At 48.3% G+C, this 13,931-nt stretch overlaps 1 protein-coding gene across 5 annotated transcripts in view; it reads right to left on the minus strand.

Moving 5' to 3' along the window:
- Nucleotides 1-13,931, minus strand: part of UNC13A (unc-13 homolog A) — a 59,771-nt gene that overhangs the window by 12,980 nt on the left and 32,860 nt on the right. For 4 of the 5 annotated variants that reach the window (XM_032867622.1, XM_032867624.1, XM_032867620.1 and 1 more), the window contains 17 exons: nt 13,673-13,788; nt 12,487-12,650; nt 11,941-12,091; nt 11,572-11,640; nt 11,178-11,267; nt 10,830-10,964; nt 9,097-9,230; nt 7,756-7,841; nt 7,452-7,578; nt 6,598-6,694; nt 6,081-6,224; nt 5,229-5,312; nt 4,609-4,686; nt 4,299-4,387; nt 3,682-3,834; nt 2,381-2,504; nt 1,471-1,476 (listed from right to left, as the gene is read on the minus strand). In XM_032867622.1, coding sequence (XP_032723513.1) covers nt 1,471-1,476; nt 2,381-2,504; nt 3,682-3,834; nt 4,299-4,387; nt 4,609-4,686; nt 5,229-5,312; nt 6,081-6,224; nt 6,598-6,694; nt 7,452-7,578; nt 7,756-7,841; nt 9,097-9,230; nt 10,830-10,964; nt 11,178-11,267; nt 11,572-11,640; nt 11,941-12,091; nt 12,487-12,650; nt 13,673-13,788 — 1,847 coding nt within the window. The remainder of the gene's footprint in view (nt 1-1,470; nt 1,477-2,380; nt 2,505-3,681; nt 3,835-4,298; nt 4,388-4,608; nt 4,687-5,228; nt 5,313-6,080; nt 6,225-6,597; nt 6,695-7,451; nt 7,579-7,755; nt 7,842-9,096; nt 9,231-10,829; nt 10,965-11,177; nt 11,268-11,571; nt 11,641-11,940; nt 12,092-12,486; nt 12,651-13,672; nt 13,789-13,931) is intronic. The other variant, XM_032867621.1, reaches the window with a different exon arrangement.

The raw sequence follows: 13,931 nt of genomic DNA on the forward strand, positions 1-13,931 counted from the left end.
AGGGGGGTTGATTGCTGGGTTGCATGGGAGAATGTGTGCATACCTTAATGACCATCTCCTAAAAAGCTATAAGAGAGTCAGAGAGATAGAAAAAAGAGAGAGGAGAAATAGAAATACATAGCCAGAGAGAAAGAAGAGAAGTCATTGCCAAAATATAACCCATTTACATTTACTGTATATACGAGGATCTTGTTTCTTGGGTCAACAGGAGATCAAACAGGCTCCAAATTCAGACAAACCTGAATTTGAAACCTGACTCTGTCATGTGTTTACTATGTGGCCTTGAGCAAGTGACTCCTCCTCTCTGAGCATCAGTTTTCCTCATCTGCAAAATGGGAATAATAATAATAATATCCACTTCACTTAAAGGGTTGTCTTGAAGGTGGGCTATAAGAGCAACTATGAGATCTAGCATACAAAGCATCACCAATAAATGTGGAATCCCTTTAGCTTCTTGCCCACAAACACAATGTCTGTTGTTGGGTATGCTGCCACCAAGTGGTTACAGCCAAAGATGCAGACTGCGGCTACCAAGGAGAGATGAGCACTTACGAACTTTGACAGGTGAAATCTTATAATAGCCTGTCTTGTCCACAAAGGGGGACTCTGAAGTGGTTTTATTGATCTCTGCCTACTATGTGTTTACATATTTCCACCACCAACAACAATATTAGCTCTAATTTAGTGAACACTGCCACAGGTAGTCATAAAGATGAGCACTTTAATGCATCATCCCATTTGGTTCTCACAACAACCCTCAGAGAGTTACTGCAGTTAACCCCTTTTTCCAGACAAGGAAATAGAGATTGGGAGGTGAAGTGACTTCCCAAGGTCACAGAGAGTGTGGCTGGGCTGGGATTTGACGCCAAGTCTGCCTGTCACCAAAGTCACGAATACTGTTTCCCACCTGGGTGCCTGGGTGTGTGTCTGGGATTCATGTGGTCCTGTGATGGGAGTGGGAAGGCAGGGGTGGTGGTGGGGGGTCTGCGCTGAAGCTGAGTAGGGGGACCCGGGTGGTAAGAGCCTGTATTTTGGGTGGTTGCTAACAGTTCAGAGCCCAGAGGGGAGGCAGAGGAACTCCGTTGACTTTTAACCTTCTAGCTTTGGGGAGAGACCAATATCCTGATGGAGTCTGAGCATGGGAGTAAAGGTGAATTCCAACTAAAGAACGAGGTCAGATGTGAAGGTGCTGGGCTCAGGGTTTGGGGTTTGGGAGCAGGAAAGCACCTCTTCTGCACTTACAATGGGGCGGGGTGGGTGGGCGTGGCCTCCCTCCCACCAGGCCCCGCCCCCTCCCCATGCCCCGCCCCAGACAAACACAGGCACATCTAGGCGGGAAGTGGGACAGTGGGTGGGGGGCCGGTGGGTGAGGAGGGGGCAACTGGGTGGGGGTGGATGCAGCCACACGGTGGGCCGAGTCCAGACACAGAGCGGACGGACAGACAGACGGACAGAAGGGCCTCTACTTACGATCATCTGTCAGCCGCGATGGGGGCGGGGTGGTGGGGAGGGGGGAATAAGTCACCATGAGTCTCCCAGGAAGGCCAGGGAGGGGGCGGAGACGGCACCGAAGGGGGGACCCCGTGCCCCTGCCCAGCCCAGAGGAGACCGGCAGGTGACGGAGGTCCAAGGCCTCCCCCACCATGGTTGCCTCTTGGCACGTGCCCACCCTCCCCAAGCCTCCCCCACTCCATCCCCAGGAATGTCTTCTCACTCTGCCGTGCCATCAGCCTGTATGCCATTGTGGTCCTCAGGCCCCCACACCTCCCTGGAGGAACCCAAGTGCAGCCACACCCCTCCACAGATGTTCACCCAATCCCACCTGGAAGGCTGATCCCTGGGGAACAGGATCTCTGAGCTTTTCCCAAAAGGGTTCCAGAGGCATGGTCCTGATCCCTGGATGAATGCTGACCTCTGCTTGACCTCTCTGACTTTGGATGCTGTGACCTCTGGCTGACCTCTAGGAGCCCTCTGTTCTATTGGTCTCTGATCTTCAAAGACCATGGTATCTCCCCTCCTTTTCTCTTGATAGACCCTAAGAGCCCTCTGATGAAACCACTGACCCTTATGACCTCTGTGATCCCCAAGCTGACCTCTTTATTTTCTGGGTGATCTCTAACCTTCCTATGACCTCTTGACCCACATGTGACCTCTATGCCCCTTAGACACCTCTTAACTCTACTTGACTTCTTTGACATTTACATATCTGAACCATGAAGGAATTCTTTGATTCTTTGATGACTTTTGGCCCATATGCGACCTCTCTGATCTTTGAATGGCCCCACTGATCTCTGAGCCCCAATGACTTTGGCATCAAGTTCTCTGGGCTCCCACAGGGGAGGTGGCCCAGGAATCCCCTATGGCCCCCTGTGGGCCTCACCGTCTGGTCAGTGAGGGGTGGCAGGACGATGGTCTTCTCCATGGTGTTCATGACCAGTTTCCATAACTCCTTTAGCACCCTTTTCAGCACCGTCTTCTCACAGATTTTGGCAAAGAGAGTCAGGCTGGAGGCAAGAGGCAGGTCTGAGAGATAGCCCAGCTGGCCCTAACCTGAAGATTCCCTTTCCCTCAACAAATGGGCAAGGCAGGAAAATGCTTCATGGACACACAAGAGGGTACAGAGCCTGTACAGGGACCTCTAAATGGGGTCTGAGGAGACCCCATTGATCAGAATGGTTTATTGGGGCTATGATCTGTGACACACATTAAAAGTAAATGATGGCTGGACAGGTCAGCAGCGGCCAGGCTGGAAGGGGACTCAGCACCTGGGAGGAAGGCCTGGGCCTTAGCGTGAGGACAGTGGGGAGCCATGGAGTGCTCAAGAGAGACAGAGGCAGACTTTCCTGTTCGAAAGAACAGAGTGAGGGGTAAACTGGAATAGGAAGGCTAGAGACTAGGGACTGTGAGGGGACTGAGGCCATGTTGAGGCAAAAAGGAAGGGAATGGTGGGAAGAGGGCAAACTTGAGAGGGTAAACAACAAAGAATTCATGATTGGATGCATGGGGGTTGACAGAGACAGAGTCTCTGTCTCTGATGGATCCACCGTGATCCATCCAGCAAATGATCCACCCATCCACCAAACTATCCCTCCCCCAACTTTCTTTAATGACCCCTCCATCTTTTCGCTTCCCCTGCCCTGCTTCCTCCTTCCCAACCATCCTTCTACCCATCAATCCATCCATCCTCCATCCTCCCTCTCTCCCTTCTTTTCTTTCACCCATGCATCTATCCTCTCATTTACATTTCCATCCACTTATCTGTATTTCAGTTGATCCATCCATCCATCCATCCATCCATCCATCCATCCATCCAGTTATTCATCCATTCAAATACTTACCTAACTTCATCTACCCATCCATCTGTCCACCCATCCCTCCTTTTATCAATCTATCCTCCATCTAGCCTTCTAAGCATTTATCTTTTAATCTACCCATCAGTCTTCCCACCTATTTCTCATGTCATCTATCCATCCAACCACCATCCATTAACTCATACAAAAGGACTCACCAGTCCATCCAACCATTCACCCACCCATCTTTCCATCCCTTCATACCTCCACCCACACACCCATCCAAACCATCTAACCAGTAAACATGCCCTGAGTGTCATCTCCAGGCCAGTCTCTAAGAGCCCCATCCCTAACCTCTTCTGGGTGTCCTAGTCTACCCAGGCTGGCTTACTTGCTGTCCAGCAGGTCCATGATGGGTTGTAGCACATTGTCAGCATCCTGGGCCACGCTGCTGCAGGCACTGGCTGGCACATTGCCCGTGCCCTTCACCTGGCTGAGGATGTCGCCCATCTGCTTGACACACTCCTCAATGTGTGGCTGGAAGCTGGGGGCACAGAGGGGAGGAACTCAGACCACACTTTCCAGGCCTCCCAGAGAAAGGGCCAAAGGAGGCTTCAGAAGCTGACCGTGGACCTTGGTGTTTTATCCTGAGCATCAAGGAGCCATGACATATAACTGAGCAGGGGAGGGAGTGGTGTATAATAGCTGAATTGGGCACAGAGCTGAGACATTCACCTGTGCTGTTTATTTCACTGCACAATCCTACCCAGATGCTATTATTATCATCATCCCCACTTCGCGGATGAGTAAACTAAGGCTCAGAGAAGTTAAATAACTCACCCAAGGCTACATAGCTAGCAAGTGGTGAAGCCAGGATTGAACTCAGCTCTGTCTAACTCCAAGCCTGAAGTCCTCACCACTGCATCTGCTGAGTCTCTGGATGCCCCAAGCTCACAGGTCTCAGGGCTGCCCCCTCCTGTCTGCTCCCAGCCCTGGAGGTGTCCCCACCTGGTAGCAAAGACCCGGCTGAGCTCATCCAAGACATTGTTGAGTTTCACCTGGAGCTCCTTCAAGATGTCACTGGCCTCAGCATCAAGCTGAGGAGGGAAAAAGGACATCAGGTTAGATTTACAGAGCATCCACATAAATGGGGCATTTTCCCACCCAACATAGGGAAAGAGATCCCAAGGGACTAGGGAGGAAACAGGCACAGAAGGTAGAGCTGCTTGCTTGGATTAGAGGGAGTGTTGAGATGGAATTCATCAGGGGACTGCAGGGATGGAGGGAAAGTGGCAACCCTGCATGGGGCTCGCCTCACCTCCTTCCCTCCCATGGCTTCGAACATCTTCTCTAGCTGCACACGGAGCTGCTGAGTATTGTTCATGAGGATGCAGGGCTAGGGATGCAAACATAGCAGGGAGTCAGGGCTCAGGACCCCTCCTCAAAGCCTCCCCCATCCACTGCCAGAGACCCCAGGATGTTTTCAGGGTCTGGGTCCAGAGGAGGGCCCCATAGGGTCATTGGGAAATGGAAGACTGCATTTGGGACCCAATTCCAGGAAATGTTGGGGTGGAGGGCTGGTTTTGGAGATTAGCAGAGGGAAATAGGGCTCAAGTAACTTCTCCAGGGTGGGCTGGGTTTCTGGGAATAGCAGGAAGAGGGGAGTTCCTGTCACATACCCACATTCTCCTACATGGGCTCAAAGCTTTGCGCACTTACATCCATACACCCTGAAGGCTTCATTCACAACAATCAGACAATGACACACTGAAGGCATATGCCCTCACCTCCAGATCACCCCCGATATACATAGTCAGGTACATGAATACACACAGTTAGACACAGACAGATATAAGTATCAGGGCCCAGGGAAGGATGGAGACTTGGGGGTGCAGAGTAGGGCTGGGAGGGGACAGGATAGGGTCCCCCACAGGTCACCACTTTCTCCTTCTCCTTGGAGCAGTAGGAGGCGAAGTCCTTGGAGATGATGTCCGCATACTGGAGGAGCACATTACTGATGGTCTGGGGAGGACAAATATAGGGAGTAAGAACAGGGGCTAGGGCTGGGCGGGTCCATCAAGAGCCACTAGTGAGATCAGGAATGAACCTGAATCCCTACGAGCACTCAAGATAGACCCCTTGAATGAGTGAACTCACCCAGGATGACCCTCACAACCAACAGGAGATACCACCAGGTAAAGATGATTATTTTATGTAGACCTAGCTCTTTCACAGAGCAACCAACCATTCACATGAGCCCAGCTCCAAACACAAGCATGACTGAACCCCAGATGGAATCCCAATTCCTACTTGCAGTCCTTAACTGCAACCCAGCCTCAAGCCAATTAGCTGGAACCCTCAACCCCAGTAAGATGGTCCCAACTTCCAAACTCACCCCAAAGCCCACCCAAATTCTATATAAATCCCAACACTCACTCAGACCTCCATGCCAAACTGAATCTCATACTAATAGTAACCCTAAACCCAACCCCAATCTCAACCCTACCTTCAGCCTTGATTCCAGCTCCAAATTCATCTCCAACTTTAACCACAACCCTGACCTCAACCCCAACCTCAACCCAAATGCTATCCCCAATCACAATCCAACACTGTTCTCAACCCCAACCCCAATCCCACTGATATCACCAACCCCAACTTTGACCTCAATCCCAAATTTAACCCCAATCCTGTACCTTGACCCTAATCCCAGTTTCAACTGCAGCCCCAGCCTTGACCCTATCCTAATCCCTCACCTGGACTCCATCCCTAACCCCACCTGCACTCCCGCACCTTGGCAAAGCGCCTCATATAGTGCCCCACGATCTGGGGGTCAGGGCACTCGAGTTTCTTGATGATCTCAAAGCTCTGGTTGAGCTGGGAGAAGACGTCCACCACAGAGCAGGAGAATAGGGCATGCTCTGAGGTCTGCTGGAACTGCAGTGAGAAAGAAGCCAGGAAGGAAGAGAGGGATCAGACCAGACAGTCCCCAACATCTAACCCTCCTGCTTTCCATGGGGAGAACCAGAGACCAACTGCCCTGGGTGAGGCGAATAGTGTGCAAAGGTCACTAAGAGGTAGACACAGAGGCGACGAGGAAGGAGGGGCTCCCAGCTTGAACTTGCATTCATTTGTTGAATGAGCAAAACACTTTCAACACTATGAACAAGACGAAGATGGTGGCCACCTTTCAGAGACTGGCTTCATCTCAAGGGGAATTTTTGACCCCATATTGGATCCCAATGGACCCCAGAGGGAGTGAGACCACTGTGAGCAGTTTAGGGGCTTGATCATGGGCCAGTCTCCTCACCCCATCCTTCTTGTCTCGTTCCAGGGCCCCGTGCAGGAAGTCCCGGGACACCTCCTCATTCTCGTCCAACCACTGTATGACAAAGGGCTCAAACCACCTGGAATAGAGAGCATGGGTGGGGGTCTTGCCACCTCTTGTCCCCTAACCATCTGCTTTGCCTAGCTCTGAATGGTACTTAGGCAGGTCCTTCTCTCCCTTGAACTCACACTGTGTCCTTTGGGTGGGTACCCCCTTCTTTCCTACCCCACCAGCTCTCAGTTACTTCAGCCATGAAATAGACCTCGTGACACTGTCACGGCAAGCCTCATACTCGCAGGATTCATGGTTCAGATACAATACCCATGGACAACTGGATTTCCTCTCTGGGATCCCATTTACCTGTACAACAGAGGAGAATCTATCTCACAGTGCTGCTGTGAGCAGTGATTGACACAATACATAGTAGGTCCTTGGTCAATGGTGACCACCATCCTGCTCTCCAACGCAGCTCATGAGTCAGACAACCAGAGTTCAAATCCTGGCCCCATCACTTATTAAATGTTACCTTGGGCAAGCTCTTCAGCATTAAACTCTCCATTTTCTCATCCACAAAATGGAAATTATAATGCCCCCATCTTATAGAATTGTCAAAGGATAAATGAGAAAAAGCACTGCTCAGTGCAATTCCTGATATTTAGACATATTAATTGTCTGGGCTATGGGAGCCCATAGTCCAATGGCTGAAAATAGAGAATGCCAGGATTATACCCCACTATGCCCTTGGTGCCCAGAGAACTCTGAGTAGGTCAGCCCTCATCTCTGGGCCTCAGTCTAGCTGTCAGTGCTATGGTTCTGGCTTTGGGCAAGGGACTTACGCAGGGTACTCGGGCACGCGGTCCTTGAAGGCAGGAAGCTCTGCCACATACTCATTGTACAGCCACTTGACCTTGAAGTGTAGGTTCATGTAGTCAGCACTCTTGCACAGGCGATGCTTGTCATGCTCTGGTAGGGAGAGAATGAAAGTCTCCACCCTCTGTCTTGGCAGCACCAGCTCTCACCATCACAGGTGTCCAACCTCAAGCTTGAGGTTCCAGGATGCTCACAGCCTTGCAGGGGATACTACTGAGGCACAGCTACCTGCTGTAGCCAGGATAGCAAACATGGGGATGGGGTACTCACCCTCCATGGCATACTTCATGTCCTGGGCAAACAGGTTCCACATCACTTCGGCACTGATTTTACCCACATTCAACTCCTGGGGAAACCTAATGAAAGTCATGGAAGTATGAAACCTTGGCAGAAGGAAGCAGGATGACAAAGGCTGCTTTGGCCTTCCTAGCCCAGAGGGTAGTACGGGACAGACAGTTCTGGATTCAAGCTCCCCCAAAGCCACTGACTTTCTGAGTGACTCAACTGAAGCCTTGCTTCTCCTTGAGCCTCCATCTGTCTATCTCTCCATCCCTTCATCCATTCATTCACCCAGTCATTCACCTTCCTACCCATCCATTCAGTCACCCATCTGTCTATCCATCTATCCATCCAACCATTTCTCCATCCAACCAACTATCCATCCATTCCTTTATTTACCCATTCATCCTTCCACCAATCTATCTGTTCATCCACCTACTCATCCACTCACCCATCTCCCCATCCATCCATCCATCCATCTCTCCATCCAGTCAGCCATCTGTCCATTCCTTTACTACTCATTCATCCTTCCACCAATCTACCCATCCATCCACTTATTCATCCAACCATCTACCCATCCATCTGTTCATCTCCCCATTCAATCATATCTCCATCCATCTGCCTATACTTCCATCCACTCTTCAGTCCATCCATCCCAAATCCCCGATCTTAACTGAATATCTAACTAACCAAGAGATACGGCACACCCAAGTTAGAAGCCCTTCTAGCACTCGGGGAAAAATAAGACACAACAGTTCATTCAGTTAACAAAGATGAAAATTCTACAGACGTATAAACCTACAAACCAAAACTGTGTACATACCCACACACAATTACACAATAAACAATATTGTATATTGAAGTGCATTCCACAATTGTATGCATATACAATATACAATTAAACCCAAAGGCACAACTATACACAGAATTATACCCCCACAAAATATATAATGCGATTTAAATGTAAAACATTTAGTAGAGTATCTAGCACATAGTGAATACTTGAGCAACAGTGTCCATTGTTATATATGAACCCACACACATAAACAAAATTATATACATATGTACACATTGTTATTCACACAAATCAACACATACAAAATACATATTTGATTATACCAGTGATTTTATACATACACACAATTTTATGTTTATGTTTACAAATTATGCCCTATTTCATTCTAGCACAACCACACCTATAGTTGCCTCCACACACACATCATTTTATGTGTAATTAGACATGATCACCTTTACACATAAAACACAAAAGTGTGTACACATACACACACACAATCACCTCCAGATAGTTAACTGCACAGATATACAACTCACTGGTTGAGGCAGGGAGTGTAGGAATTCTTGTCTTCCTCAATGATGGACACTATGAGAGTAATCAGCTTGGACCAGAAGTCAAGGTTCTTGATGCTGGGTCCCTGTTCCTCTGGGGGAACTTCTCCCTTCTTGGCCTAGAGTGGGGAAGTGGAAACGTTGGGCAATGGTGTCCATGGGTGGGCACCTCAGTTAGTTCATTATTGGGGGGACAGGAGGTTAGTGAGGAAAGGGTCCCATTAACACATGGGTGGTTCAGGTAAGAGAGCTATATGAAAAGGAACTGAATTCATTAAACTGGCCCAAACAATTCATGTCCATGCAGCTCAACAAATCTTAATCAGACTCAACTCATAAAAGTGAATAGAACTGAATTTAGTTGAAAAAAACTGAAGCCCACTAAACCAAATGGAACTGAAATGAATGCCAATCAGGCCCATTTAGCTTAACAGATGGAGATTCTCAGAATTAATTCAATGAAACTAAACTTGGGCCAATTATACTGAATGTAGTAGAATGAAACTTAACTGGATTGAATTAAACTCAAATGAATTCAATTGGATTGAACCTAATCAACTCATCCAAAATCAACATTATCCTAAGTCAAAATAATGGAAATAAATTGACTTGAACTCAACCCAACTAACTTAATCTAATTCGACTCAACTGAGTCGTCAGTCCAGTCCAACTCTACCTACTCAACTAAACCTAACATACTCAGGCCAGTTCAATCCAACTGTAGCCAATCAGCGAAAACAAATGTAGCTAAATTCAACGGAAATGAACCCAACTCAATCCAACTCAAGTGAACTCAACTATATCTAACCCAACAACCCAGCTCATCCTCACTCAAGCTAAATCAACCCAGTGAAGAATAACTTCAATCAACTGAATATAAATAAATGGATTTTTATTAAGTGAAACCCAGTTTAATCCAACTCAGTTCTGCTCATCAACTAGCCAAGAGCAATTTTAAGTCACCTGTACAGAAATAAATGGAACTAAATTGTTTATAGTTGAACTAAACCCAACCCAATTTAATCTAGAGCACCTCAATCCAGTTCAATTAAAAGTGACTTGATTTCAACTCAGGTTGACTTCAACTTGAAGTCAACTGAATGTAAATAAACAGAATGAAATAAAATATCACTAAAGTGAACTTATGTGTTATCATCTATCAGAAGCCCAAGGTGAAGTAGGGGCCACCTTAGCTCCCACAGTCTCCTGCAATTCCTCCATCCCAGAGCTAATCACCCTAGGTTATGAATTTCAGTGTATATATCTTTCCCTTCTAAAATGGTATGAACTCCTTGAAACCTTACTGACAATCTGGCATTATGTGTGTAGATAAACAAACACATGTTGAAAGATCGCAAATAAATTGAATTGAAATGGCCCAAACTCAATTCTACTCAAGAAATTAAATTCAACTCAACATTTATTGAATAGTGATTGTATCCCAGGCAAACTGCATGCCAAACTCAACTAAGTTTAACTAAAACTGAACTTACTGAATATCTATTGTATATCAGGTGCTAAACACTTACTTACATTTTATCTAAAGATAGCATCTCATTAAATTTTCCCCTCAATTCTGAGATAAGGTTTTATAACCCCATTTTACAGAGGGAAATACTGAGACTCAGTTAAATCACTTGATAAGTGGCAGACCTGGGACTTAGGCCAAGGTCAGGTTGGTATCCCCTATTCTATTCTGCTTTATCTGGGGTCCTCACCGGGTCTGTCTGGTACTCCCGACTATAGAGTTCATGACAATTGTTGAAGATGTACTCATAAGTAGAGTTGAGGCAGGCTTTCACACAGTCTTTCACCACCTGGCTGGCTCGGGGTGGGCTCTGGAGTTCTTGCACCTAGAGGGAAGGAGAGAGGCACAAGTCCGCACAGCTGGAACAGGAGGTACCAGGAAGTGGCTACAAGTGGTTACAGGTTTAAGGAAATGTAGCAGTATGAAAGCAGAGGGTCATTGAGAAAGGGCACTATCTAGGAGAAACGTTACTTGATTAGGATCTAAGAGTGTTAGAAAATGCCTGTTAGAGACTAATGGGACTGGGTCTCCTTCTTACCTTCATCCGAAAGAAGGTGATGCTGGTGAGAAGGTCCACAGTGGATTTGAGGTCCTGGAGTCTCTCTGGACTGCTGGCTGGGAAGTTATTCTGTTGGAAGGGCGAAGAGAGGGTTATAGAAGAGGGTTGGGTGGGGAGAGACTGTTTTAGGGGAAAGGCAAGAGCCCCCCAAGTTTTAGGAAGTATGTCAGGGCCCATGAGAACACCTTGAAGCAACCAGGGGGTTCTAGTTGGATGCATATTGGGCAGGTGCAGCCCACATATGTGTACTCATGTCAAAGGCACACATTCCACATGTTAAGATGGGTCCTCCCATATGCACATGGGCTGGGAGCTCCCCGCTACGGGCACACATGTGTAGGAGCAGGCAAGTCATCATGCATGTACTTCTCACCCGATACATGGAGAGGTCGATCCGCAGGGAGTTGTGTAGCTGGTCCAGGAGTTTGACAAAACGCTCTTTCTGAAGAGGGAAGAGAGGGGGATGAATGGAAGCAGAGACATGGGGTTCAAGTGTAGCAGCTAAAGCTGGCTGCCATATTGGGTAAGTGCTTACTATACACTAAGTGCACCCCTATCTGAACCCTCGTAATATCTGTTTCCATTCTACAGAGGGGCAAACTGAGGCTTAGAGAGGGCAAGTGACTGGTACAAAGTAACACACTAAGTCAGGTCCAGGTTGGAGACCAGGGAGTCACACGGGGTCTGACCAGCACAGGGTTGGGCTCTCCTTCCTCCCCCAGCCCCAGTCCCTGGGACTAACCCCGAAGTTGGAGGCAGCAAAGCGGTCAGAGGCGGATACGTTGGTGGAGGCGGTGGTGTGCGCATAGTAGGCATTGATGTTGGCGAGCAGGGTGCTCATGACGGCGGGCACCCCAGGACACATGTACTTGGAGGAGAGGCAGGCAAAGTGGCTGGTAGGAGGGAATGGGAGAAATTGGGCCTGGCATCCAGCCAGGACAGGCAGTGTTCCCCCCAGAACGCCTCTAAGACAGCATCTGTGAGTGGATCCCTCTGACCCTCAAACCATTCCCTCTGGCTGATTGTGCCTTCCAAGTTTCTCTTTGTCTCCTCTCTGGGTTGCCCTATCTCTGCTCTACCTCTGACTCTCACCCCATCACTTCAGCTCCTAGAAATGGCACTTTTCCAACCTCCAGGGGATTACAGAATGCCCATCAAACCCACATCCTCTTTGGCTCCTTCTCCCAAGAACCCTTCCATTACTAGGTCTGCCAGTGTCCACTTGGTGGCCCTCTCACGCCAGTTTCCTGCACCTTGCCCTCATGTCCACCCCAGCCTGCAGCCTCACGTCATGGCTTGGTAGATGGACTCCACACCATAGCGCATGGCAAATTCATCCACAATCTCCTGGGCTGTCTCGTCATAGTAAACCTTCCAGGCGTCATCACCCTTGGCATCAGGGATCTTCACAACCCCATTGTTCTGCACGTCTGTCACGAAGTGGAACAGGTTCTGTCCCAAGATGGAGAAGGCATCATGAAAAGTGCATCAAGACACAAGGGGTCAGAGATCCCAGGTCTGGGGAAGCTTACATCATCCATCCATTCATTCATTCATTTATTTGTCTGTTCTTTCATCCATCCACCACCTACTAATTCATTCAACTACCAAAAATTCCACCTAGCAAATCACCCATCCTTGTGACACTTCACCCATCTGGCCACCCATCCATTTACCTATCCACCTATTCATTCACTCATAGATCCAGTCACCCCAAAATCCACCTATCCACTCCTCTATCCTTTCTTACATCCATCCATCCACCCATCTATCTAACCTTCCATCTGTCTGCTCATTCATTCATTCATCCACACACGCACCCATTCATCTACCCAAAATTTCATCCATGCACTAGTCCTCCCTTCTAATAATCCAACCACACATCCATCCATCCATCCCCTATAACTACCCACAACTTAATCTGTCCATACAGCAATTCATCTCTCCACCCATCCAACCATCCATCACCTATCTATTTATCTACCCATCAATTTATCCATCCATTCATCCATCATCCATCTTTCTACCCATCCACCTATCCATCTACCCCCCAATTTACTCATCCACTCGTCTCTACTTCCAACAGTTGAACCACGTATCTGTCTGTCCACTCACCCTTTTATCCACTCATTGTCTATTTGTCCATTCAATCATTTACTCATTCAATGAACTGAATTGTCTCCAGGAACCCCCTGTTCAGGTCTAGAACAGATGGGAGACCTGGAGCTGTGTAGTGAGAGTCTGCCTGGAAGTCAGGGAGGGCTTCCCGAAGGAGGGGACCCTGAAACTGGCTGGATAAGGAGGAGTTTTCCAGGCAGAACAAATGACATGGGGGACAGTCTTAGAGACCCAGGGAGTGTGGATGGTGTGTCCGGAAAGAGGAAGGTAGAACTAGGGCAGGCAGGAATGGTAAGTGGAGGCAATTTGGGAGATCACAGTGAGCTCTGAAGGCAGGGAAGAGCAGTGGGCCTCACCTCATGCAGACAAGTGTACTGGACATGGTACGGGGCCACCTTTTCCTCGCCTTTGATCTCCACACTGATGTGTAGCCGGATGGCACCTGATACAGCAGATTTGTCAGTCCGCTTGTCTGGAAAACAGAAATGGATGGCTGCATCAGAACTTTCCAACACAGCCTGGGGTATTTTTATGTATGCATGACTGTAGCCCTCCTGGACTCCCTGAGATTAAGACCTGGGTATCTTCTCAGATTGGTTCTTTAAGCTTGTGCCA

The sequence above is a fragment of the Lontra canadensis genome, unplaced genomic scaffold (genome assembly GCF_010015895.1).
Source record: "Lontra canadensis isolate GAN:19392208 unplaced genomic scaffold, GSC_riverotter_1.0 scaffold35, whole genome shotgun sequence".
NCBI classification, from domain to species: Eukaryota; Metazoa; Chordata; class Mammalia; order Carnivora; family Mustelidae; genus Lontra; species Lontra canadensis.